The sequence below is a fragment of the Salmo salar genome, chromosome 27 (assembly GCF_965601325.2).
Source record: "Salmo salar chromosome 27, fSalSal1, whole genome shotgun sequence".
NCBI classification, from domain to species: Eukaryota; Metazoa; Chordata; class Actinopteri; order Salmoniformes; family Salmonidae; genus Salmo; species Salmo salar.
The window spans coordinates 31,349,859-31,375,724 of record NC_138317.1 but is presented as its reverse complement, the minus strand read 5'-3'; the positions used below and the strand labels follow the sequence as shown (position 1 = coordinate 31,375,724).

General features: G+C 44.0%; 1 protein-coding gene across 3 annotated transcripts; it reads left to right on the top strand.

Moving 5' to 3' along the window:
• Positions 1-24,450, top strand: fam221a (family with sequence similarity 221 member A). 3 transcript variants are annotated; one of them, XM_082970206.1, is made up of 8 exons: positions 1-510; positions 735-1,331; positions 1,967-2,140; positions 2,363-2,553; positions 2,717-2,923; positions 3,084-3,203; positions 3,610-3,707; positions 23,476-24,450. In XM_082970206.1, the coding sequence occupies exons 2-8, from the start codon at positions 1,267-1,269 to the stop codon at positions 24,259-24,261; spliced, it is 1,641 nt and encodes a 546-aa protein (XP_082826332.1). In that variant the 5' UTR covers positions 1-510; positions 735-1,266; the 3' UTR covers positions 24,262-24,450. The 3 variants fall into 3 exon arrangements, with proteins under 3 accessions (XP_082826332.1, XP_082826331.1, XP_014033841.2); XM_082970205.1 differs by having other exon boundaries at positions 1-1,331; XM_014178366.3 differs by lacking the exon at positions 3,610-3,707 and having other exon boundaries at positions 1-1,331; positions 23,476-23,614.
• The last annotated feature ends 1,416 nt before the right edge of the window (positions 24,451-25,866 follow it).

Below are 25,866 nucleotides of genomic sequence, written 5' to 3'. Positions count from 1 at the left end.
AAAAAAACATTTGCTACGTGAGGTTTATATGATCGATTAGAAGTTTCACAAGGCTTAACCTTAAGTTGTTACAAGTTACTGATATATGTAGGACACGTGACATCCCGGGCAACTTAAAAAAATTAATTAAAAAAAAACTTTATTTTGGAGTTGTCTTGAGTTGGCTATGCATATTCATGTCATGAGGCCAGCATCTCTCTCTTGATTACAGGCGGTTAACGTCAACAACCCTCATCGAATATTTACCATACAGAAGTTACCACCAATCCAAAGAAAGGATAGGCGGGTGCTAGACAGGCAGCCGTGCCGCTTTGTGAACACCGACTCCCTCGGGCGGAGAGACAGTTTATAATCTTTGATTAAATTGACCAGATACTATAGCGGTCGCTCTAACGATGAAAATAATGGATACAGTTGGAAGGAGGCAAGATCAGGTGGCACCATTCTAGCCAATGAGAGGGCAGATACGCAGGACCACGACGGTTTTCCACTAGTTACCACAGCCACAAGGTAGAAAAATGAATATCGTTACATTTCACAAAAACAAAAATGAGCTTTGTGGTCTTATAAGGTTAGGGTCATGCATAACGTTAGCATTGTGTTTAAGGTTAGGTTTAAGATCACATTTTGAGAAAATAAATTGTAGAAATAGGCGGGGATTATGATTTGTGTTTGTTGCAACTAGTGACGACCAGGCACAACTGCCTATATATAACGTTTTTTCTTCTTCTCAGTTACCGGGATGTCGAGGTATGCTACCTATATCAGTACACTCGTAACAACCTAATCATTACGAAACTTCTATTTGATCAAATATGCCACACGTATTAAATAAGCCATTACATGTTTTGTTATCCAAATTCGACGCTCTCATTGACAAATTGATCTCCATGCAATTATCCCTCACGTTTCGCCTCTCTGGCATAAATAAACATGTGACCGTGGAGGTCCAGTTTGAGAATTCATCCTCGTGGCAATATTGAGAGAAAAAAACGCTAGATTACAAAAAAAATTCTTAGCTGATTGTAATACTTTTGGAAATGAATGAATGGATGGCATATGACCCACTGAAAGAATAAACCAAGGACAAGGTTCCCGACCACCAGCCTAAAGCGAGGAGAGAGAAAGGAAAGGGGGAGAATGGTGCAGATCGCTTAGCAACGTGGACGCTTGGTGCTCAACCGGATACGAGCACAGGACTTAAGTCGAAGAGTTGAAGGATTTTACAACATCATTTAGCTAAAACAGCGTCTGAAAACTTGAGCGATGGAGAGAATATGTCTTGACAAGACTGCATCTAAGGCAGTGGACGACTATCTGGAGTACAGGAGGTTTGTCTTGCTTGCCAATGAAAATGTATTCTAGGATTATATTCAGTCTGGAGCACTGCTGAAATGTTCCTCTGTCACCTGACTGACTTTATAGGCCTATTTGTTTTGTTATGTTTGCCTTCAGACAATTTAGAAAGTGCACACATCCCTTGTATGTAGAATGTCACCAATGGCATTTTTTTGGAGTCTGTTTATTTTACACTAGCCTTCCTTCCTTTCCTTGCTCAGCAGATCAATCTAATGAGACTACATAGGTGGAACTGTAATGAAGTTGAAAGTATAAGCTTTGGAGTGTGAATGTCTAGTTCACCATTCTACTTGTGTATCAGTGTTATATTTGAGGAGGAAATGGGAAATTAATCATTTGCAGAATCAGGCTACTCAATGATCAGAACTACTAATCATGAACACCATTAACTTGGAAAAGGTTTGTTGTAACTGTCACTGTTGCTCTATTCTTGTCCCATGTCTTACTTAAGCATTACTTCATTTCATATGTCTGTCAGCTGTGTTTTTGTGTTCTTTTTTGTTCTGTGTTCTTGTTTTGTACTAAATTGCAAAAGAAAATCATTTAAAAAAGATATATATACTTGTAATCATACCCCTGTGCTGTGGTGCCTGTTGATGTGTGTCAGGATCGTGGGTGAAGACGATGGCGGCAGACTATTCTCCCCAGAGGAATATGAAGAGTACAAGAGAACAGTGTTTCCCCAGAGACTACACAACAGGCTGTATGTGAGCTTTGGAGTGCCAGGGGGAATAGACTGTAAACTCATCGGCCCAGAGACACCTTGCTTCTGCACACACAGGTACGCTTTAGCAACATCCTCCATTGCTAATACAACACTGTGATTAGTTCATTAATTGTGTGCCGCCAAAATGGAAGTGCACTATGACCTCTGCAAAGTGGTCTGAACCTTTATGGCTGAGGAGGAAGCATGGTTTCCCAGGAATTGCATGGTCACTGATTCAAGCATCACTCCAGCTATCCTTCTTAATCGCTACACTTGTCTTGGGTTGAATCCCTCCAGGTACAAACAGCATCAGACAGACTTTGAGGAGGTTCCTTCGGAGCGCCCGATAGCACTACCATGCCGGGTGCAAGGGTGTCGGTGTTTGGCCTTTCAGTACGTGCACCTGAACGGGTCACAGCCTGTACGCTGCAGGTGCAAACACTCTGTCTACGACCACAGTGAGACCTCAGAACACCTCTGTGGGAAATGTGAGTCTCAGTTGTCCCCTCGCTGAAGCACTGAGGCATTGTTATAATACTCCTTCTATACTCCCTGACTTCCAATTTGTTGTGTTGAAAGTAGTGTCAGTGTTGTATAGGGTGTGGTTGAGGCCACATTGACCTACCTCTCCTCTTCTCTCTCTGTCCTCAGGCTCATCCTGCTCTGGGTTCTGGAGCCCCTACAGCTGTGGGTGTGGCCAGCCCAGCTCCGCCCACCGGACGCTGGTGGAGACGAAAGCAGAACGGGAGGCCCGGGGTCGTCCGGTGGGCAGAGACGTTCCATACGCAGCCATGGGGGGTCTGACAGGGTTCAGCTCCCTGGCTGACGGGTACCTGAGACTGGACGATAGCGGGGCAGGTGAGACCTCCAGGCTGCATCACAGACTCACTGACAAGAGACAGTCACAAGATGAATTACAGCAAAGGCATCCCAGTCTATCTAATGAGTCTAATTTCAGCCTTAGATATGAGATATCTAATTGTTACCCTTGACCTTGTGCATGCGTGTGCCTACGTAGGTGCCCCTCACCTGTGTGTTCTGTCGTCTCAACAACCAAGAGCTTTCCAGGAGCATGTGTTTGAGAAAGCCTCAGGACCAGCAGCAGCCTCAGGACCAGCAGCAGCCTCAGGACCTAAAGGTCAGAACCCAACCAAGCTATAGGAGGCTTTGGGGGACATAATTATGACTGTGCTTTGAAATGTCTAGCCTGGGAAGCACATGCTTCTCACGTACAATCTTTGGAAGGGTGGCCAGGAGAGACTATGAAATGCCTAATGAGTGTAACGGTCAGCATTTCCAAAACTCGGTCCCGCCCCTGCCGTAGTACTACACAGCAGGTTCAAATCGTCTAAGCTTGATTATGAGTTGGTTATTTTAATCAACTGTGTAGTGCTGGGGGGGGGGGGGGGGGGGTCGGGGGGGGGGGGGGCAGGACCGAGTTAGGGAAACCCTGCTATGGCTCATATAGAAATCCTAAACAGAGATGATATTTGTCTCATAATAGATGTATTGCGTTAATTGAATAGTTTCCCTCTGATATGTAGAGGAGAGTTCAGTGACGTCTGTGACCAGGTCTCTGTCTGACCTCAGCACCAGAGATGAAGAAGACATGGCGTACTTTGAGAGACGCTACCAGGAGAGGGTGAGGAGGACAGTTCTCTAATGAAACACTGGAGGCCAGCAAAGCGCAGTAGAAACAGAATTGTACAGATGAAAAATAAGTGAGATCAAGGAAGCAGAGCGACACATACTGTGCCTTCAGAAAGTATTCATACACCTTGACTTATTCCACATTTCGTTGTGTTACAGCTTGAATTCAAAATGGATTAAATATATTTTTTTCTCTGACCCATCTACTAACAGTAGCCCCGTAATGACAAAGTGAAAACATGTTTTTAGAAACTGTTGGAAATTTATTGAAAATGAAATACAGATATATCTCATTTACAGAAGTATATTGTATTTATTAAGGATCCCCATTTAGTTGCTGCCAAGGAATTGCATGGTCACTGATTCAAGCATCACTCCAGCTATCCTTCACAAACTATGAGTCATCCATACATCAATTGTCTTAATTAGGGAATAACTGCAATCAATATCTATATTTACGCTCAGTGTGTCGTCGGGATCTCTGTTGAAAAGTTTGTTTCTGTTGGAGAGTCTGTCCGCTCTCTCTCTCTCTCTCCGTCGTGGTTAGAATGTATAGTTCAGAGTAACATTCATTCATGTCGTTATAGAATGGCTGTTTCGGTGGTTGTCGGTCTTCGCATTCAATGATACCGAATTCATAGCTGCAGACTAGTAATTAATATCAAAGGCTTGTTCTTATTCTGTCGGTATCGATAGTCTAAGAGTTTAACCACGTGGTATGGTTAAAAGTTCAGCAAGAGAAATGCATGGTCTCAAACCTTGGCCCTCTCGTTATCGAGGTAAGCTGGTCTGGTGATAGAAAACCTAGGTGGGGGTTTTATTCGGAAGAGCAGAAAAGGGCCTGGCCCATGACGCCAGACCATAACTGTGCTCATGGGCGGTCCTCTGATTTAGTTAAACTCCAAAGGGAATTGGAGTTCCCTTCATTAAACAGTCCAAAATCACATTACACAATTTCACAAACAGTTTCATCCTTATTCATTCATTTTATACAACCATTAGATGTAAGTCTCATACCTGAGACTCTTCTATAAACATGGTTATGGTAATGTGGCGGTATTGTCTCTCATAAGTTATACAAAATTGTACCAAACGGACCAGTTCGTAGCTGGATTCTTCACTGATCTTTTATACCTTCTCTAGAACATAAATGTTATTTGGTTCTCCAGTTCTGTGAGGTGGAAGAAATTCCTTTGTCTTCTCTATGAAAACTCACTCTCTCTATACTGTGGCCATGAGGAGAGGGTCTCCTCATAGGAATTGACGACCTCTCTTACAGAGTCTGGTGAAGGGGGGATGGAGAGGGGGATGGTGCTCGCTGTACCCAAAGAGGGCAACATCATGACAGTAGGCTACATTAATACAGCTCTGGAAAAATGAAGCGTGGTCTCTTAATTTGGAGTGGCCTCTTCATTTTTCCCAGAGCTGTATATTATTGTAGTAACTTGTAATGTTGGTACTAATGGAGCTAATGAGCTTTGTCATTGCCTGTGCTGTGTCACACAGGCTACTGTGTTACGTTCATGGGTGTATTATGGTTACGTTATGGTAGCCTGTTTCGCTGTACAGTGTATGTGCACTTTCCCTAGCTTATGTGGCATGAGTCTTCCCTGAGGCTCAGTTGGTAGAGCATGGTGTTTGCAACGCCAGCATGGTGTGTGCAACGCCAGGGTTGTGGGTTCGATTCCCACGGGGGGCCAGTCCCAATTGTATTTTTTTTTTATGAATTTTTTTAAAATAATTATTATATATATTTTTTTTATGCATTCACTACTGTAAGTCGCTCTGGATAAGAGCATCTGCTAAATGATTAAAATGTAAAAATGTCATGACCGAATGCTGGCAAGTCCATAGTTTAGGTTTACAGTTTTTTACTAGTTGAAACATATTGCGTTCAATGTCATATTATGATCGCTATGCTGCAGTCATTACTATGATATAATTCCTCCACGAAGATGTAAAACGTGCAAACTGTTTAGCCTACCGGCCGTTGTGTTAATATTATTTGCTAGGCTACTTAGCTAGCCATGCTGGGTGTCGTGTGTGTGTGTTTTAGCTAGTGTCGCTTATTTTGCAGCATTTAGCTGCGTCTGTGGCAAGGGCCTTTCTCTTTTTTATTTTCTCCCTCTCTGCTCCACCTTTCCTTTTCTGACTGTCCATTTCGCCGTGAGACTTGTCTAAAATGTTTTCGGTAGAGAAGCAGGTAGACGGTTGCTATGTGCGTCGCGGAGAGACCTGATGTCATTTGGGGCGCGCGAGGGGACACTGCAGCAAGAGACTGAGAGTCTGAGATTCTCAGTCAAATCATTCCTGCTTGCTATATTATCGCTGGTCAAGTTGACTATTCACGGCAGGAGTGAGTTACCTCAGGCCACCGGAAATGTCCCAGTGCTCCCGACGGCCAGTCCGCTAGTGTGTACGTGTGTGTAGTGCGCGTGTCTTATCATGTGTATGTGTAAGCGTGTCTGTGTGTGTGTCTCTTCACAGTCCCCACTGTAACATAAGGTGTATTTTTATCTGTTTTTTAAATCTGATTCCACTGCTTGCATCAGTTACCTGATGTGGAATATAATTCCATGTAGTCATGACTCTATGTAGTACTGTGCGCCTCCCATAGTCTGTTCTTGACTTGGGGATTGTGAAGAGACCTCTGGTGGCATGTGTTTTGGGGTATCCATGGGTGTCCGAGCTGTGTGCTAGTAGTTTAAACAGACACCTCGGTGCTTTCAGCATGTCAATGTAACCGATGTGAAATGGCTAGCTAGTTAGCGGGGTACGCACTAACAGCGTTTCAATTGGTGACGTCACTCGCTCTGAGACCTTGAAGTATTTGTTCCCCTTGCTCTGCAAGGGCCACAGATTTTGTGGCGCGATGGGTAACGATGCTTCGTGGGAGGCAGTTGTTGATGTGTGCAGAGGGTCCCTGGTCAAGCCCAGGTAGGGGCGAGGAGAGGGACGGAAGCAAAACTGTTACATCAACACATCTTATAAAAACAAGTAGTGATGAAGTCAATCTCTCCTCCACTTCGAGCCATGGGAGATTCACATGCAAATTATTAATGTTAGCGCTCCATGTACATATAAGGGCCAGCCGTGCGGCCCCCTTTCTGAGCCAATTCTCATTTTCCGAGGTCCCTTTTCATGGTACCTGACCACACGACTGAACAGTAGTCCAGGTGCAACAAACCTAGGGCCTGTAGAACCTGCTTTGTTGATAGTGTTAAGAAGGTAGAGCAGTGCTTTATTATGGACAGACTTCTACCCATCTTAGCTACTGTTGTATCAACATGTTTTTACCATGACAGTTTACAATCCAGGGTTACTCCAAGCAGTCTAGTCACCTCAACATTCTCAATTTCATGTAATTTTTTTTTTTTAATGCTTAACATGCTCAACATGCTCAATTTACTTAAAGCCAGTGGCATGTCATTAGTAAATATTTTTTAAAGTAAGGGGCCTAGACAGCTGCCTTAAGGAATTCCTGATTCTACCTTGATTATGTTGGAGAGACTTACATTAAAGAACACCCTTTGTGTTCTGTTAGACAGGTAACTCTTTATTCACAATATAGCAGGGGGTTTAAAGCCACAACACGTATGTTTTTCCAGCAGCAGACGATGATCGATAATGTCAAAAGCTGCACTGAGTCTAACATGACAGCTCCCACAATCTTTGTATCATCAATTTCTCTCAGCCAATCATCAGTCATTTGTGTAAGTGCCGAGCTTTTCGGATATCCTTCCCTATAAGTGTCCTGAAAGTCTGTTGTCAATTTGTTTACAGTAAAATAGCAATATACATTTTTTTCTGAAAGTTTACCTAGGGCAGGTAACAGGTTGATTGATTGGTCTGCTATTTGAGCCAGTAAAGGGGGCTTTACTATTCTTGAATGTGTAGTGTCAGCGTTTGTTGCTGGCATGTCATGCTTAAATTTGCTAATCTTGTCAATGAAAAAACATTTAAGTAATTGGCAATATCAGTGGGTTTTGTGATGAATGAGCCATCTGATTCAATGAATGATGAAACTGAGTTTGTCTTTTTTCCTAAAATGTAATTTAAAGTGCTCCAAAGCTTTGTACTATAATTCTTTATATAATTTCTTTGTTTCATAGTATAGTTTGTACTACTTTTTACTCAGTCACCTGATTTCTCAATTTGCAGTGCATTTGCAAAAATTGTGAAGCCAGACTTATTTGCAATTCCGTTTGCCTCATCCCTCTCAACCATACCATTTTTCAATTCCTCATCAATCCATGGAGGATTTAAGTTTTTACAGTCATTTTTTTAATGGGTGCATGCTTATTAGTAACTGGAATAAGCACTTTCATAAATGTGTCAAGTGCAGTGTCTGGTTGCTTTACATCAACAACATAGGAATCACTACAAAACGTACCGTATGACCTCTTATACACTATTAGGCCCAGCCTTTGAAACTTTGGTTTTCTTATATATGGCTACTACAGTGGGGGAAAAAACTATTTGATCCCCTGCTGATTTTGTATGTTTGCCCACTGACAAAGAAATGATCAGTCTATAATTTTAATAGTAGGTTTATTTGAACTGTGAGAGACAGAATAACAACAAAAATATCCAGAAAAACGCATGTCAGAAATGTTATAAATTGATTTGCATTTCAATGATGGAAATAAGTATTTGACCCCCTCTCAATCAGAAAGATTTCTGGCTCCCAGGTGTCTTTTATACAGGTAACGAGCTGAGATTAGGAGCACACTCTTAAAGGGAGTGCTCCTAACCACAGCTTGTTACCTGTAAAAAAGACACCTGTCCACAGAAGCAATCAATCAATCAGATTCCAAACTCTCCACCATGGCCAAGACCAAAGAGCTCTCCAAGGATGTCAGGGACAAGATTGTAGACCTACACAAGGCTGGAATGGGCTACAAAACCATCGCCAAGCAGCTTGGTGAGAAGGTGACAACAGTTGGTGCGATTATTCGCAAATGGAAGAAACACAAAAGAACTGTCAATCTCCCTCGCCCTGGGGCTCCATGCAAGATCTCACCTTGTGGAGTTGCAATGATCATGAGAACGGTGAGGAATCAGCCCAGAACTACACGGGAGGATCTTGTCAATGATCTCAAGGCAGCTGGGACCATAGTCACCAAGAAAACAATTGGTAACACACTACACCGTGAAGGACTGAAATCCTGCAGCGCCCGCAAGGTCCCCCTGCTCAAGAATACATATACATGCCCGTCTGAAGTTTGCCAATGAACATCTGAATGACTCAGAGGACAACTGGTGAAAGTGTTGTGGTCAGATGAGACCAAAATGGAGCTCTTTGGCATCAACTCAACTCGCCGTGTTTGGAGGAGGAGGAATGCTGCCTATGACCCCAAGGACACCATCTCCACCGTCAAACATGGAGGTGGAAACATTATGCTTTGGGGGTGTTTTTGTGTGTGCAAACCTGGTGGCCAACTACAAGAAATGTCTGACCTCTGTGATTGCCAACAAGGGTTTTGCCACCAAGTACTAAGTCATGTTTTGCAGAGGGGTCAAATAATTATTTCCCTCATTAAAATGCAAATCATTTTATAACATTTTTGACATGCGTTTTTCTGGATTTTTGTTGTTGTTATTCTGTCTCTCACTGTTCAAATAAACCTACTATTAAAATTATAGACTGATCATTTCTTTGTAAGTGGGCAAACGTACAAAATCAGCAGCGGATCAAATACTTTTTCCCCCCACTGTATATTGTGATCACTACATCCGATGGATTTGGATACTGCTTTAAAGCTATTTTCTGCTGCATTAGTAAAGATGTGATTAATACATGTTGATGATTTCATTCCTGTGCTGTTTGTAGCTACCCTGGTACTGTAGGTTGACTGATAACCTGAACCAGGTTGCAGCCACTGGTTACAGTTTGAAGCTTTTTCTTGAGTGGGCAGCTTGATGAAAGCAGGTCAATATTTAAATCACCCAGAAAATATAGCTCTAGGTTGATAACACATACATTATCAAGCATTTCACACGTTATCCAGATACTGACTGTTAGCACTTGGTGGTCTATAGCAGTTTCCCACAAGAATGGGCTTTAGGTGAGGCAGATAAACCTGTAGCCACATTACTTCAACAGTATTTAACATGAGCTCCTCTCTAAGCTTTACAGGAATGTGGTTCTGAATATAAACAGCAACACCTCCACCATTGGCATTTCTGTCTTTTCTGTAGATATTATAACCATATTGTTATCACTGTATCATAAAAAGTATTAGCTAAGTGAGTTTGAGAGATTAGTCAGAATGATTGTCATCTGTTTCTAGCAAGTTATTGATTTCATGAAACTTATTAAGCTACATATGTTAATGTGGGCTATTTTTTAGCACTTTTCTCGGATGCTTGATTGTTTTCATTGCTTTACTGGGAAGCTTAGCAGAAGATTAGATTCAACTTTATTGTCATTGAACAAGTACAGCACAATGAAATGCAGTTAGCATCTGACTAGAAGTGCAAATAAAAGAAAGCAAAACATTTACAAGTGAAACAATTAAATACAATGTATGTTATTAATAAGTGGGATGAAAAATGTGCAATGAAGGCAAATTACAAATACAAATGGCAAGTCTAAATGTGCAATGAAGGCAAATTGAAAGTGCAAGGAGGCATGCAACTGAAATGCAGGAATAGCAGCAATGAGGTTACCGAGGTAGACATGTACAGTTGAAGTGGGAAGTTTACATACCTTAGCCAAATACATGTAAACTCAGTTTTTCACAATTCCTGACATTTAATCCTAGTAAAAAGTCCCTGTGTTAGGTCAGTTAGGATCACCACTTTATTTTAAGAATGTGAAATGTCAGAATAATAGTAGAGAGAATGATTTATTTCAGCTTTTATTTCTTTCATCACATTCCCAGTGAGTTCGAAGTTTACATACACTCAATTAGTATTTGGTAGCATCGCCTTTAAATTGTTTAACTTGGTTTAAGCGTTTCGGGTAGCCTTCCACAAGCTTGTAGATACTTTTGTACCGGTTTCCTCCAGCATCTTCACAAGGTCCTTTGCTGTTGTTCTGGGATTGATTTGCACTTCTCGCACCAAAGTACGTTCATCTCTAGGAGATGGAATGCATCTCCTCCTGAGGGGTATGACGGCGCGTGGTCCCATGGTGTTTATACTTGCGTACTATTGTTTGTACAGATGAACGTGGTACCTTCAGGCGTTTGGAAATTGCTCCCAAGGATGAACCAGACTTGCGGAGGTCCACAATTGTTTTTCTGAGGTCTTGGCTGATTTCTTTTGATTTTCCCATGATGTCAAGCAAAGAGGCACTGAGTTTGAAGGTAGGCCGTGAAATACATCCACAGGTACACCTCCAATTGACTCAATTGCAGTATCTTACATAACCAAACTTCACATGTGTAGGTAATTGCTCTTTATCAAAAAACAACAAGACCGACAGACTTTATTTTTTCCCCCCCATTCAACCAGCGGGTCAGACGCCGGGCACCAACCACACCAGGAATTCTCTTCAGGTATTCAACCTGAACATCCGTCGTCACCCCTGAGATGACACCTTCGATGGGTGTTCTTCTCTGAAGTTCAAAACAAAACTTCTGTTGTCCGGATTCTTTTGAGGCTCACTCCAATCTTCAGTCGGCTCGTCAGAAATACAATTAATCAAAATAAGATCACTTCTGGTCACTCTGACAGACTCCACTTTTCCAAGCACATACTTCACCATTTAACACCTCCATCCTTACTCAACAACCGCATCCCAAAAAGAAGCGATTCATTACCATTTACACACGTATCCTCCACTGCAATTGTAGACAATTTCCTTTTTGTTCCAGTTTTCAATATTACTGTTGTCCATTCAGAACATTCGTCTTCACCACATTTACTCGACACGCTGCTTAATTCGAACTCATCAACCACTTCCGCCATCTTCCTTTCCCAAGGTCTTTCCGTAGCTCCTCCTTCACATGCACTGCCAACTGTGGGACCTTATATAGACAGGTGTGTTTCTTTCTAAATCAGGTCCAAACAATTGAATTGGCTACAGGTGGACTCCAATCAAGTTGTAGTGACATCTCAACGATGATCAAAGGAAATTGGATGCACCTGAGCTGAATTTGGAGTCTCATAGCAAAGGGGTGTATGACAGCAAAGGGGCTGATTGATTCTCTGCTAGACACTAATAAAATACCCATCATATCTGGCCATGTGCCCTCTCTGAATCATGGCATTGAACGCTTTAGCAGGATGCTTTCTCTTTACAACTGGCTACATGATAATTGCAGGGTGTAACTTTTGTTGATCATTTCGATACCTTTTGGAAACAAAACACGTTTTATAAGGTGAATAGGATCCACCTGAATAATTGGGGTTCCCGGATCCTTTCACAGCATTATATGGCTGCGTTGAGACAATGACTTATCAATGACCCAAGCCCAGCTCAGTTAATCCCTACCATTGTGTTGCAGAGTTGTAATAATGTTGTGGGGATGCTTTGCTGCAGGAGGGCCTTGTGACCTTCACAAAATAGATGGCATCATGAAGGAGGAAAATTATGTGGATATATTGAAGCAACATCTCAAGACATCAGTCAGGAAGTTAAAGCTTGGTCGCAAATGGGTCTTCCAAATGGACATTGACCCCAAGCTTACTTCCAAAGTTGTGAAAAATGGCTTAACCTGTTGGGGGTAGGGGGCAGTATTGACACGGCCGGATAAAAAACGTACCCGATTTAATCTGGTTACTACTCCTGCCTAGTAACTAGAATATGCATATAATTATTGGCTTTGGATAGAAAACACCCTAAAGTTTCTAAAACTGTTTGAATGTTGTCTGTGAGTATAACAGAACTCATATGGCAGGCAAAAACCTGAGAAGATTCTGTACAGGAAGTGGCCTGTCTGACAAGTTGTTGTTCATCTTGGCTCTTTTTATTGAAGACTGAGGATCTTTGCTGTAACGTGACACTTCCTACGGCTCCCATAGGCTTTCAGAGCCCGGGAAAAAGCTGAATGATATCGAGGCAGCCCCAGGCTGAAACACATTTTACGCTTTTGTCAAGTGGCCGATCAGAGGACAATGGGCTTAGGCGCGTGCCCGAGTCGACCCCGTGCTTTATTTTCTTTCGTCTGTTTACCTAAATGCAGATTCCCGGTCGGAATATTATTTTTACGAGAAAAATGGCATAAAAATTGATTTTAAACAGCGGTTGACATGCTTCGAAGTACGGTAATGGAATATTTAGAATTTTTTTGTCACGAAATGCGCCATGCTCGTCACCCTTTTTTACCCTTTCGGATAGTGTCTTGAACGCACAAACAAAACGCCGCTGTTTGGATATAACTATGGATTATTTGGGACCAAACCAACATTTGTTATTGAAGTAGAAGTCCTGGGAGTGCATTCTGACGAAGAACACCAAAGATAATAACATTTTTCTTATAGTAAATCTGACTTTGGTGAGTGCTAAACTTGCTGGGTGTCTAAATAGCTAGCCCTGTGATGCCGGGCTATCTACTGAGAATATTGCAAAATGTCCTTTCACCGAAAAGCTATTTTAAAATCGGACATATCGAGTGCATAGAGGAGTTCTGTATCTATAATTCTTAAAATAATTGTTATGCTTTTTGTGAACGTTTATCGTGAGTAATTTAGTTAAAAAATTATGTAAATTCACCGGAAGTTTGCGGGGGGTATGCTAGTTCTGAACGTCACATGCTAATGTAAAAAGATGTTTTTTGATATAAATATGAACTTGATTGAACAAAACATGCATGTATTGTATAACATAATGTCCTAGGTGTGTCATCTGATGAAGATCATCAAAGGTTAGAGCTGCATTTAGATGTCTTCTGGGTTTTTGTGACATTATATGCCAGCTTGAAAAGTGGGTGTCTGATTAATTCTAGCTGGGTACTCTACTGACATAATCTAATGTTTTGCTTTCGTTGTAAAGCCTTTTTGAAATCGGAGAGTGTGGTTAGATAAAGGAGAGTCTTGTCTTTAAAATGGTGTAAAATAGTCATATGTTTGAGAAATTGAAGTAATAGCATTTCTAAGGTATTTGAATAACGCGCCACAGGATTCCACTGGCTGTTACGTAGGTGGGACGATTTCGTCCCGCCGGCCCTAGAGAAGTTAAGGTTAACAAAGTCAAAGTATTGGAGTGGCCATCACAAAGCCTGACCTCAATCCTATAGAAAATTTGTGGGCAGAACTGAAAAAGCGTGTGCGAGCAAAGAGGCCTACAAACCTGACTCAGTCACATCAGCTCTGTCAGGAGGTGTAGTAACTTGACAAGGAATGCCCACACGCATTTCGATATTACTTTCCTTTACTTTCAACCCAAACCTAAAGGTGTATTGCCAGGTACAAACGGTACAAATATAGCAGAACTATATAGCCCACTCCACCGGTGGTAGAATCACATTGCACAGAACTCACTCTTAGTGATGACATCATCAAAAGGGAAAGGTCACGGTCAATACCAATAATAACCATGTCATTATTTATATAGTGTCCACACTATAACACTTCTCCCCCCTCAATTTAAATCCCCCCTGTAAGGAAAACATAAGGTTAACAAGTAAACCACATCAGTGTTTTCTTTTCTTTACTACACCACAACAACAAAATGACAGTTCTTATTTCTTTTCAACTCGGTCTGCTGCTCCAAACAAACAATAACACCACGAGTCTCTCAGTCTCAACTACAGAGTTAGTCTTTCAGGAGTCTTGTGACTACGCTGTGATCTGCGCAGTACTCCTGGTGTGCTACGAGACACAGGTAAGGCGTGTCCCAGTGGAGCTGGGTCTGAGGGCACAGGAGCGGGTTGGGTGTTTGTGAGAGAATGTCCATCACCCTTTGCTGGAACCACTGAATGCCCCTGTTCCTCAGATGCTGTTTCCTGTGGGATTTCAACTTGTATACTACCACCCACAGCTGTTCTGTCTGAAAACATGGTCTTGTCTTTGTCATAGCGCAGGCGGAGATGGTCCTGGTGTCTGCACATGACTCGACCATCAGTCAGTTTGACCACAAAGGAGACGGGACCACTCTGACTTAGAATGATACCTGGCAACCAGCGTTGGCTGCTTGTGAAGTTGCGGATGTAGACAGTGTCATTGGGTTTTAACTGTCTCTCCCTTGTGTGGTGGTCATGTCTCTCTTTTTGTTTCTCCTGCTTCCGTTCCACTCGTGCTCTGATGTTCGGACACAGTAGATCCAGGTGAGCTTTTGGCTTTCTGCCCATTAACATCACCGCTGGAGCCTGTCCTGTTGTTGTTTTTGGCGTGATGCGGTACTGGAACAAGAACCGAGAGAGCTTAGTTGTGATGGTTCCCCCAGTCATCCTTTTGAGCCCCTCTTTCAGTGTCTGCACAGCCCGCTCCGCTAAGTCGTTTGAGGCCGGGTGAAACGGGGCACTGCGGACATGGCGGATCCCGTTTCTCCGCATGAATTCTTGGAACAAGTCACAGGTAAACGTTGTTGCGTTGTCGGACACCAGAGAGTCCGGCAGACCATGGGTTGAAAACACCTGCCGAAGCTTTTCGATGGTTGTGGTCGCTGTGATGTTGCTCATGATGTGCGCCTCCAGCCACTTGGAGTGTACGTCCACCATGACAAGGAACATGTGACCCATGAAAGGGCCTGCAAAATCTATATGCAGCCTGGACCATGGGCGGTCAGGCCACTCCCACAGATGTAGTGGCGCGGGTGGCGCCATCTTCTGGTTGATCTGGCACTCAGAACATGATTTAACTTTGTCTTCTACCTCCTGATCCATGTTAGGCCACCAGATGTAAGATCTGGCTAAACTTTTCATCCGGGAGGCACCCGGCCTCATCCATGACTTGTGCACGGCCAGGGGGTGGAACAACCACTCTGGACCCCCAGAGTATGCAGCCATCCTGCACACTCAGCTCAGTTTTGCGCTTTGCATAAGGTCTTAGTCCATCATCCTCTATGACAGGAGGCCAACCCTGCATCAGGAATCTTTTCACTTGGGACAGGATAGGATCCCGGTCTGTCCACTGTTTGATCTGTTTGGCATTCACAGGTGAGTTTGACAATCTCTCCATTAGGAAAATTGTCTCGGGAGGCACCACAGTTGTGGCAGGCATCTCTGGTAGCGGGAGACGGCTGAGCGCGTCTGCATTTGCATTGTCCTTCCCCGCTCTATACACTATCGTGTACTGGTAAGCTCACAGTGTCAGGGCCCAGCGCTGTAACCTTGCTGAAGCCATGGGCGGAATGCATCTTGATTCACTAAAAAGGCTCATCAGTGGTTTGTGGTCAGTGCGTATGGTGAAATGACGACCGTAGAGGTACTGATGGAAGCGTTTCACAGCAAAGACTATGGCCAGACCTTCCTTGTCTAACTGAATAACCCTTCTCAGCACTCGTCAGCATACGTGATACGAATCCAATGGGTCTCTCTGACCCGTCCTCCATCTGATGAGAGAGTACTGCCCCGACGCCATAGGGTGAGGCATCACATGACAGGATGGTCTCTTTGTCTTGGTCAAAATGAACCAGAAGTTGTGCTGATTGTAGTAGTGCTTTCACTTCCTTGAAAGCTTTCTCTTGTGCTGGCCCCCACTTCCATTTACAGTCTTTGTGGAGCAACTGATAAAGTGGAGCCAACACTGTTGACAGTTCCGGGAGGAACTTACCATAGTAGTTCACCATGCCCAGGAACGACCTGAGCTCTGACCCATTCTTGGGGTTTGGAGCATCCTTGATTGCCCTGACTTTGTCCTCCACAGGACACAGACCCTGCGCTGTGATCTTGTGACCTAGGTATGTCACACTCTGTGCTTGGAATGTGCACTTGCTACGCTTCAGGCGCAGCCCTGCCTCAGAGAATCTCTTTAACACCTGGTCCAGATGGTGGAGGTGCTCCTCCTCCGTCTCCCCTGTAACCAGGATGTCATCCAGGTACACTGCTACATGAGGGATCCCCTGCAGCAGATTGTCCATTGTCCTCTGGAAAATGGCTGGGCTGGACGCCACTCCGAAAACCAAGCGGTTGTACCTGAACAAGCCTTTTTGCGTGTTCACTGTGACATACTCTTTTGAGTCCTCGTCCAGGAGGAGCTGTTGGTAGGCGTGACTCATGTCAAGCTTTGAGAACGTCTTGCCTCCTGCCAGTGTCGCGAACAAGTCCTCCACCCGTGGCAGCGGGTAAGCATCTAGCTTAGAGGCCCTGTTGATGGTGAGTTTGTAGTCCCCACATATACGCACCGTGCCGTCACTTTTCAGAACGGGAACGATAGGAGCTGCCCAGCGGGAGAACTGAACGGGAGTAATGATGTTTGCTTCCTGCAGCCGCTCCAACTCATCTTCCACTTTCTTTTTCATGACGTAAGGCACTGTCCTGGGCTTGAAAAAGCAAGGCTCGGCCTGAGGATCCACGAACAGCTTAACTGCAGTGCCCTGCAGTGTGCCCAGTTCATCTTTGAAAATCTCTGGGTACTTTTGAATGACATCCTCAGTCACTCAGTTGTATTTTGTTTAGCCAGTCACGCCCTAGTAAACTAGGCCCATTCCCTTTCACCACCAGGAGCCGTGCTCTCGCTTCCTGGCTGTTGTATGCAATGTCCACCTCTAGAGCCCCAAGCAATGGTATGGTCTCCCCGGTGTACGTACGCAGTCTGATCCCTGCCGGTGTGAGGGCAGAAGCCTGTCTTGAGCCCCATTTTTGTTTGTATGTCTCCTCACTTATGACAGAGGCAGAGGCCCCCGTGTCAACCTCCATCCTCATCTGCTTTCCATCTACCTCCACTGTAGCATCGATAGGCTCTGCGCGCGGCTCCCTCACATTAAACATGTTGTAGGAACAATGCTCTTCCTCCTCCTCTGTGCTCTCTAGGTGGTGCGCTGCTGACTGAGGCTTTGGTGCTGTGAACTTGCCCAGCCCAGTCCGCCCACCCTCTGGCTTGCTCCTAGGACCCCTGCATTTTTTTGCTAAATGTCCCTTTTTGTTGCAATTGTGACAGACAGTCTCCATGAACTTACAGTTGTTACCATAATGTGTCCCTCCACATCTGAAACATTCCACTGCTTTTCCCCTTTTTCCTGCCACCTCTTTTGTCACCTGATGTACTGCACAACTTTCACTGTTGGCCTTTTGAATATTTTTCACATTACTAGCGGCCATCTCCATCCCTTGAGGTGGCAGTTAAACTTGAACCTCTGGACAATCACTGACGGCTTTGGATTGTGGTGAGTCTGAACGAGAGCAACTAGATCCCCAAAAGGAATTTCTCCCGGTCTCCATGGTGTAGCCAAATTCCTCATTAGCTTGTAGGTTTTATCCCCACACACACTCAAGAGAATAGAGCGCTGTTTAGCCTCATCTATGATTCCATTTGCCAAGAAAAAGTGTCCCAACCTTTCCACATATTCCGTCCAGTCCTCGTTCTCTTCCACAAACTCAGTGATAGTCCCAAACATTGCCATTATAACGCCAACTTGTCCTTGATCCTCGTTAGCGATTTTCACTTGCTGCTGCGGCACCTGCTCTCCGTCGCTCATTAAGCTAGCTAGCTAACTGACTACCTCCACTGTTTCTTAGCTAGCTAGCACCTCGCCCTGTACAAGTTGATAAAGTTTTATCCTCGTCGCCAAAAAGGTGTAGTAACTTGACAAGGAATGACCACACGCATTTCGATATTACTTTCCTTTACTTTCAACCCAAACCTAAAGGTGTATTGCCAGGTACAAACGGTACAAATATAGCAGAACTATATAGCCCACTCCACCGGTGGTAGAATCACATTGCACAGAACTCACTCTTAGTGATGACATCATCAAAAGGGAAAGGTCACGGTCAATACCAATAATAACCATGTCATTATTTATATAGTGTCCACACTATAACAGGAGGAATGGGACAAAATTCACCAAACGTATTGTGGGAAGCTTGTGGAAGGCTACCCGAAACATTTGACCCAAGTTGACTACACGGGAGGATCTTGTCAATGATCTCAAGGCAGCTGGGACCATAGTCACCAAGAAAACAATTGGTAACACACTACGCCGTGAAGGACTGAAATCCTGCAGCGCCCGCAAGGTCCCCCTGCTCAAGAAAGCACATATACATGCCCGTCTGAAGTTTGCCAATGAACATCTGAATGATTCAGAGGACAACTGGGTGACAGTGTTGTGGTCAGATGAGACCAAAATGGAGCTCTTTGGCATCAACTCAACTCGCCATGTTTGGAGGAGAAGGAATGCTGCCTATGACCCCAAGAACACCATCCCCACCGTCAAACATGGAGGTGGAAACATTATGCTTTGGGGGTGTTTTCTGCTAAGGGGACAGGACAACTTCACCGCATCAAAGGGACGATGGACGGGGCCATGTACCGTCAAATCTTGGGTGAGAACCTCCTTCCCTCAGCCAGGGCATTGAAAATGGGTCGTGGATGGGTATTCCAGCATGACAATGACCCAAAACACACGGCCAAGGCAACAAAGGAGTGGCTCAAGAAGAAGCACATTAAGGTCCTGGAGTGGCCTAGCCAGTCTCCAGACCTTAATCCCATAGAAAATCTGTGGAGGGAGCTGAAGGTTCGAGTTGCCAAACGTCAGCCTCGAAACCTTAATGACTTGGAGAAGATCTGCAAAGAGGAGTGGGACAAAATCCCTCCTGAGATGTGTGCAAACCTGGTGGCCAACTACAAGAAACGTCTGACCTCTGTGATTGCCAACAAGGGTTTTGCCACCAAGTACTAAGTCATGTTTTGCAGAGGGGTCAAATACTTATTTCCCTCATTAAAATGCAAATCTTTTTTTATAACATTTTTGACATGCGTTTTTCTGGATTTTTGTTGTTGTTATTCTGTCTCTCACTGTTCAAATAAACCTACCATTTAAAATGATAGACTGATCATTTCTTTGTCAGTGGGCAAACGTACAAAATCAGCAGGGGATCAAGTACTTTTTTCCCTCACTGTATACTTTATATATTGTGGCAGACCAGGGGGTTGTGTCAAAACGTTTACACAGATCAGACAAGGACAGAGTAGGATTAGCTGAGTTTCAAAGGTGTTTATTAAAATAATAGTCCAAAAGAATAGGTCTCCCCAAGAGACCCTCTCCTGGATACCGTGTTCTGGGCTCTGCGTCTTGCTGTATCCTGTGGGATATCAAAACTGAACTCCCTCCTGTTACCTCTGGTACCGCCCCCAACTATATGGGAGTCCTTTCCTCCCCCAGTCTCTCCTCTGTGTGCTGCCCTTCTGGCAGCTTTATGGGACTTGTACAGCTGGTGAGCAATCAGCCGTTGATTACTCACCAATCCTCAATCAGCCCCAATTAGTCCTGGCCGGAGATCCTGTCGAGACCTGGCACGTCCAGCAGATGGAGCCATCGCCTCTTGATGTATACTCCGTCTGTTACCAGGCCTCGACGAGTCTCCCCCTTGGTGGCTGACCTGCTGTATGCCACAATATATATATATATATATTGTGGCATACAGCAGGTCAGCCACCAAGGGGGAGACTCGTCGAGGCCTGGTAACAGGCCTGGTAAATATATATATATAATTTATTTTATATTATATATTTATATTATTTATTTTATATTATATATTTATTATATATTTATATTATTTATATATATATTTATATATATATATATATATATATATATATATATATATATATATATATATATATATATATATATATATATATATATATATATATATATATTATTCCTTTTTGGGGGGGAATCCTGTTTCCATCCTGCATAGTAGGTGGTGGGATGCACATTAAATTGTGTAATCGCCAATAAACCATAGAAGTGCATGTTAGAGCAGAAACTATACCATGAAGTCCAAGGAACTGTCTGAAAATCACCAAGATAGAATTGTTATGAGGAATATATTTGGGGAAGTGTATAAAACAATTTCTAGAGTGTTGAAAGTTTCCAAGAGCACAATGGTCTCCATCATTAGGAAATTGAAAAAAATATGGACTACCCAGACTCTGCCTAGCTCTGTCCGTCAGAGTTCCTACAGAGTTCCTTGGCTGAGATAGAAGAACCTGCCAGAAGGACAACGGTCTCTACAGCACTTCACCAATCTGGGCTTTATGGGAGAGTGGCCAGATGGAAGCCACTCCTAAGGAAAGAGGCACATGACCGCACCCCAGGAGTTTGTAAAAAGGCATGTGAAAGACGTAATGTAACTATTTGGCCTGAATTTTAATTTGATTTATTTCTCCTTTATTTAACCAGGTAGGCTAGTTGAGAACAAGTTCTCATTTTCAACTGCGACCTGGCCAAGATAAAGCAAAGCAGTGCGACAGAAACAAAAACACAGAGTTACACATGGAATAAACAAGCGTACAGTCAATAACACAATAGAAAAAAAAGAAATTCTATATACAGTGTGTGCAAATGGCATGACGAGGTATGGAAATAAATAGGCCATTGTAGCAAAGTATTTACAATTTAGCAGATTAACACTGGAGTGATAGATGAGCAGATGATGGTGTGTAAGTAGTGATACTGGTGTGCAAAAGAGCAGCAAAGTAAATAAAAACAATATGTGGATGAGGTAGGTAGATTGGGTGGGCTATTTACAGATGGACTATCGCTGCAGCGATCGAATGCAAAGTGCTATGTCTGGAGAAAACCAGGCACAACTCATCACCCGTCTAACACCATCCCAACCGTGAAGCATGGTGGTGGCAGCATCATGCTATGGGGATGCTTTTCAGCGGCAGGAACTGGGAGACTGGTACGGATAGAGGTAACAATGAATGGTGCCAAATACAGGCAATTCCTTGATGAGAACCTGCTTCAGAGTGCAAACAACCTTAGACCGGGGCAAAGATTTACGTTCCAACAGGACAATGACCCCAAGCATACAGCCAAAGCAACACTGGAATGGCTTCAGAACTAGAATGTGAAAGTCACTGAGTGGCCCAGCCAAAGCCAAGACATGAATACCATTGAAAAACTTGAAGATTGCTGTTCACCACCGCTCCCCATCTAACTTAAAAGAGCTTGACAAAATCTGCAAGGAATAATGAGAGAAAATTCCCAAATCCAGACGTGCAAAGCTGATACAGACACCCAAGACAACTCATAGCTATAAATGCCACCAAAGGTGCTTCTACAAATTATTGACTCAGGGGTGTGAATGCATATGTAAATGAGATATTTCTTTATTTCATTTTCAATAAATTTGCTAAAATGTATAAACATGTTTTCACTTTGTGATTATGGGGTGTTGTGTAGATGGGTGAGAATATTCTTTTTTTTCAATACATTCAGGCTGTAACACTGTGGAATAAGTCAAGGGCTATGAATACTTTCTGAAGGCACTGTATGTAGTTTAATGTAGAGCAAACAGTGCAGCAAATAAGATAACAATTCATTGACAATATATTTACTGCAGACACCCCTTTTTTGTACAATGGATATCTTATGATGTTGAATTAATCAAGGTCTTATAATAAAATACACTAGACAGTATATACAAAAGTATGTGGACATCCCTTCAAATTAGTGGATTCGGCTATTTCAGCCACACCCGTTGCTGACAGGTGTATAAAATTGAGCACACCGCCATGCAATCTCCATAGACAAACATTGACAGTAGAATGACGTTACTGAAGAGCTCAGTGACTTTCAACGTGGCACCGTCATAGGTCGGTAGGTCAAATTTCTGTCCTGCTAGAGCTGCCCCGGTCAACTATAAGCACTGTTATTGTGAAGTGGAAACGTCTAGGAGCACTAACGACTTAGCCGCGAAGTGGTAGGCCACACAAGCTCACGGAATAGGGCCGCCAAGTGCTGAAGCGCGTAGCGCTAAAAATCGTCGTCCCCGGTTACAGCACTCACTACAGAGTTCCAAACTTCTTCTGGTAGCAAAGTCAGCACAAGAACTGTTCGTCGGGAGATTCATGAAATGGGTTTCCATGGCCGAGCAGCAGCACACAAGCCTAAGATCACCATGCGCAATGCAAAGCTTCGTCTGGAGTAGTGTAAAGCTCGCCTCCTTTGGACTTTGGAGAAGTGGAAACGACTTCTCCAGAGTGATGAATCAAGCTTCACCGTCTGGCAGTCTGACAGACGAATCTGGATTTGGTGGCTGCCAGGAGAACACTACCTTTCCAATGCATAGTGCCAAATGTTTGGTGGAGGAGGAATAATGGTCAGGGGCTGTTATTCAGTTCGGGCTAGGCCCCTTAGTTCCAGTGAAGGGAAATCTTAATGCTACAGCATACAATGACATTCTAGACGATTCTGTGCTTCCAACTTTGTGGTAAGAGTTTGGGGAAGGTCCTTTCCTGTTTCAGCATGACAATGCCCCTGTGCACAAAGCGAGGTCCATACAGAATGGTTTGTTGAGATCGTTGTGGAAGAACTTGACTGGCCTGCACAGAGCCCTGACCTCAACACTATCGAACATCTTTGGGATGAATTGGAACACCGACTGTGAGCCAGGCCTAATCGCCCAACATCAGTGCCCGACCTCACTAATGCTCTTGAGGCTGAATGGAAGCAAGTCCCCGCAGCAATGTTCCATCATCTAGTAGAAAGCCTTCCCAGAAGAGTGGAGGCTGTTACAGCAGCAAAAGGGGGACCAACTCCATATTAATTCCCATGATTTTGGAATGAATGTTCAATGAGCAGGTGTCCACGTACTTTGTAGTGTATATTTATGTGTGAATGTGGTACTCAAATGAGCACATGACATGTAAATGAATGACTGGAAACCTGAATGCCATAATCATAGTTTCTGTTTCAGATGAAGGCTGAGAAAATGGCAGTCAAACAGAAGGCATCATCATCAAGAGGAAGACCATCCACCAAACCAGCCAGCCTACCATCCACCAAACCAGCCAGCCTACCATCCACCAAACCAGCCAGCCTACCATCCACCAAACCAACCAGCCTACCATCCACCAAACCAGCCAGCCTACCATCCACCAAACCAGCCAGCCTACCATCCACCAAACCAGCCAGCCTACCATCCACCAAACCAGCCAGCCTACCATCCACCAAACCAGCCAGCCTACCATCCACCAAACCAGCCAGCCTACCATCCACCAAACCAGCCAGCCTACCATCCACCAAACCAGCCAGCCTACCATCCACCAAACCAGCCAGCCTACCAGCCACCAAACCAACCAGCCTACCATCCACCAAACCAGCCAGCCTACCAGCCACCAAACCAGCCAGCCTACCATCCACCAAACCAGCCAGCCTACCATCCACCAAACCAGCCAGCCTACCATCCACCAAACCAGCCAGCCTACCAGCCACCAAACCAACCAGCCTACCATCCACCAAACCAGCCAGCCTACCAGCCACCAAACCAGCCAGCCTACCATCCACCAAACCAGCCAGCCTACCAGCCACCAAACCAGCCAGCCTACCATCCACCAAACCAGCCAGCCTACCATCCACCAAACCAGCCAGCCTACCATCCACCAAACCAGCCAGCCTACCAGCCACCAAACCAACCACCTCCCTATGCAGTAAGCAACCTACCAAACAGCCTACCAAACTGGAGAAGAGGACGAACAGTTAGCTAACATACTTAGTTTAATGCGGTATTCCATTCCACACATATAATGATATAATTGCACTATGGATAATAGATAATCAAAGAGTCTCACCTGGGAAAATGATCATTAGATCATAAACACCAAGGCTTTTGTGATGTTTCCAAGATCAATTGACAATAAAAGTTCAAATCCATGCTGATTCTTTAACTTACCATCTTCTACTCGGACCTCATTCTCAGGGTTTCTTTTGTTTTAATTTGTTGATAGTTTCACCTTACTAAATAACACTGGTTCTACCTGCACTGTACTATTCAAGAACAGGATATGGAAAATGCATTCATTTTATTGATCAGGATGCACTTACTGTAATCAACTACAGATAAAGACATGGAAAGCCAAGTAGCCAATCAGTGTCATGCTAGGAATTTAATTAACAAAAAGCCAAGGATGAACACACACACACACACAGACTGGCAGAGGACTGAGGATGTGTCTATATAACAGTGCATCCTAGTACTCACTAAAAATCGACTAATGTGGTCAAGAAATCAACAAATTTCCTCATCAATTAACTGATCGATCCAATCAGTGCACTAGTTTGAGTGTGGACGTTTAGCACAGGGTCGGTCACAGTTATTAACAGTTTTGTTACAACCCAAATGGCACCCTATTCCCTATATAATGCACTCCTTTTGACCAGGGCCTATGGGGATCCGTAGGGGCCTATGGGCTCTGGTCAAAAGTAGTGCACTATATAGGGAATAGGGTGCCATTTGGGACGTAGGCCTTGGGATATTGATTTGCTCAGTCCTTTGGACTCTATTTAGAAACGTTTCTAAACTCAGGAAAAAAAGAAACGTCCTCTCACTGTCAACTGCGTTTATTTTCAGCAAACTTAATGTGTAAATATTTGTATGAACATAACAAGATTCAACAACTGAGACATAAACAGAACAAGCTCCTCAGACATGTGACTAACAGAAATTTAATAATGTGTCCCTGAACAAAGGGGGGGGGGGGTGAATTAAGTACTGCAGTGCATCTCCTCATGGATGATGAGGAAGGGTACCACATGAGGGAGGAGGATGTCTTCCCTGTAACGCACAGCGTTGAGATTGCCTGCAATGACAACAAGCTCAGTCCGATGATGCTGTGACACACCGCCCCAGACCATGACGGATCCTCTAAATCGATCCCGCTCCAGAGTACAGGCCTCGGTGTAACACTCATTCCTTCGACGATAAACGCGAATCCGACCATCACCCCTTGTGAGACAAAACCACGACTCGTCAGTGAAGATCACTTTTTGCCAGTCCTGTCTGGTCCAGCGACGGTGGGTTTGTGCCCATAGGCGACATTGTTGCCGGTGATGTCTGGTGAGGACCTGCCTTACAACAGGCCTATAAGCCCTCAGTCCAGCCTCTCTCAGCCTATTGCGGACAGTCTGAGCACTGATGGAGGGATTGTGCGTTCCTGGTGTAACTCGGGCAGTTGTTGTTGCCATCCTGTACCTGTCCCGCAGGTGTGATGTTCAGATGTACCGATCCTGTGCAGGTGTTGTTACACGTGGTCTGCCACTGCGAGGACGATCAGCTGTCTGTCCTGTCTCCCTGTAGGACTGTCTTAGG

Excerpts from the sequence above, each read along its gene's own strand:
- fam221a (XM_082970206.1), top strand. The coding sequence starts at position 1,267 with ATGGAGAGAATATGTCTTGACAAGACTGCATCTAAGGCAGTGGACGAC. Across the intron at positions 3,204-3,609 it reads AGCAGCCTCAGGACCTAAAG|AGGAGAGTTCAGTGACGTCT; the intron begins GTCAGAACCCAA and ends TCTGATATGTAG. Across the intron at positions 3,708-23,475 it reads AGAGACGCTACCAGGAGAGG|ATGAAGGCTGAGAAAATGGC; the intron begins GTGAGGAGGACA and ends TTTCTGTTTCAG.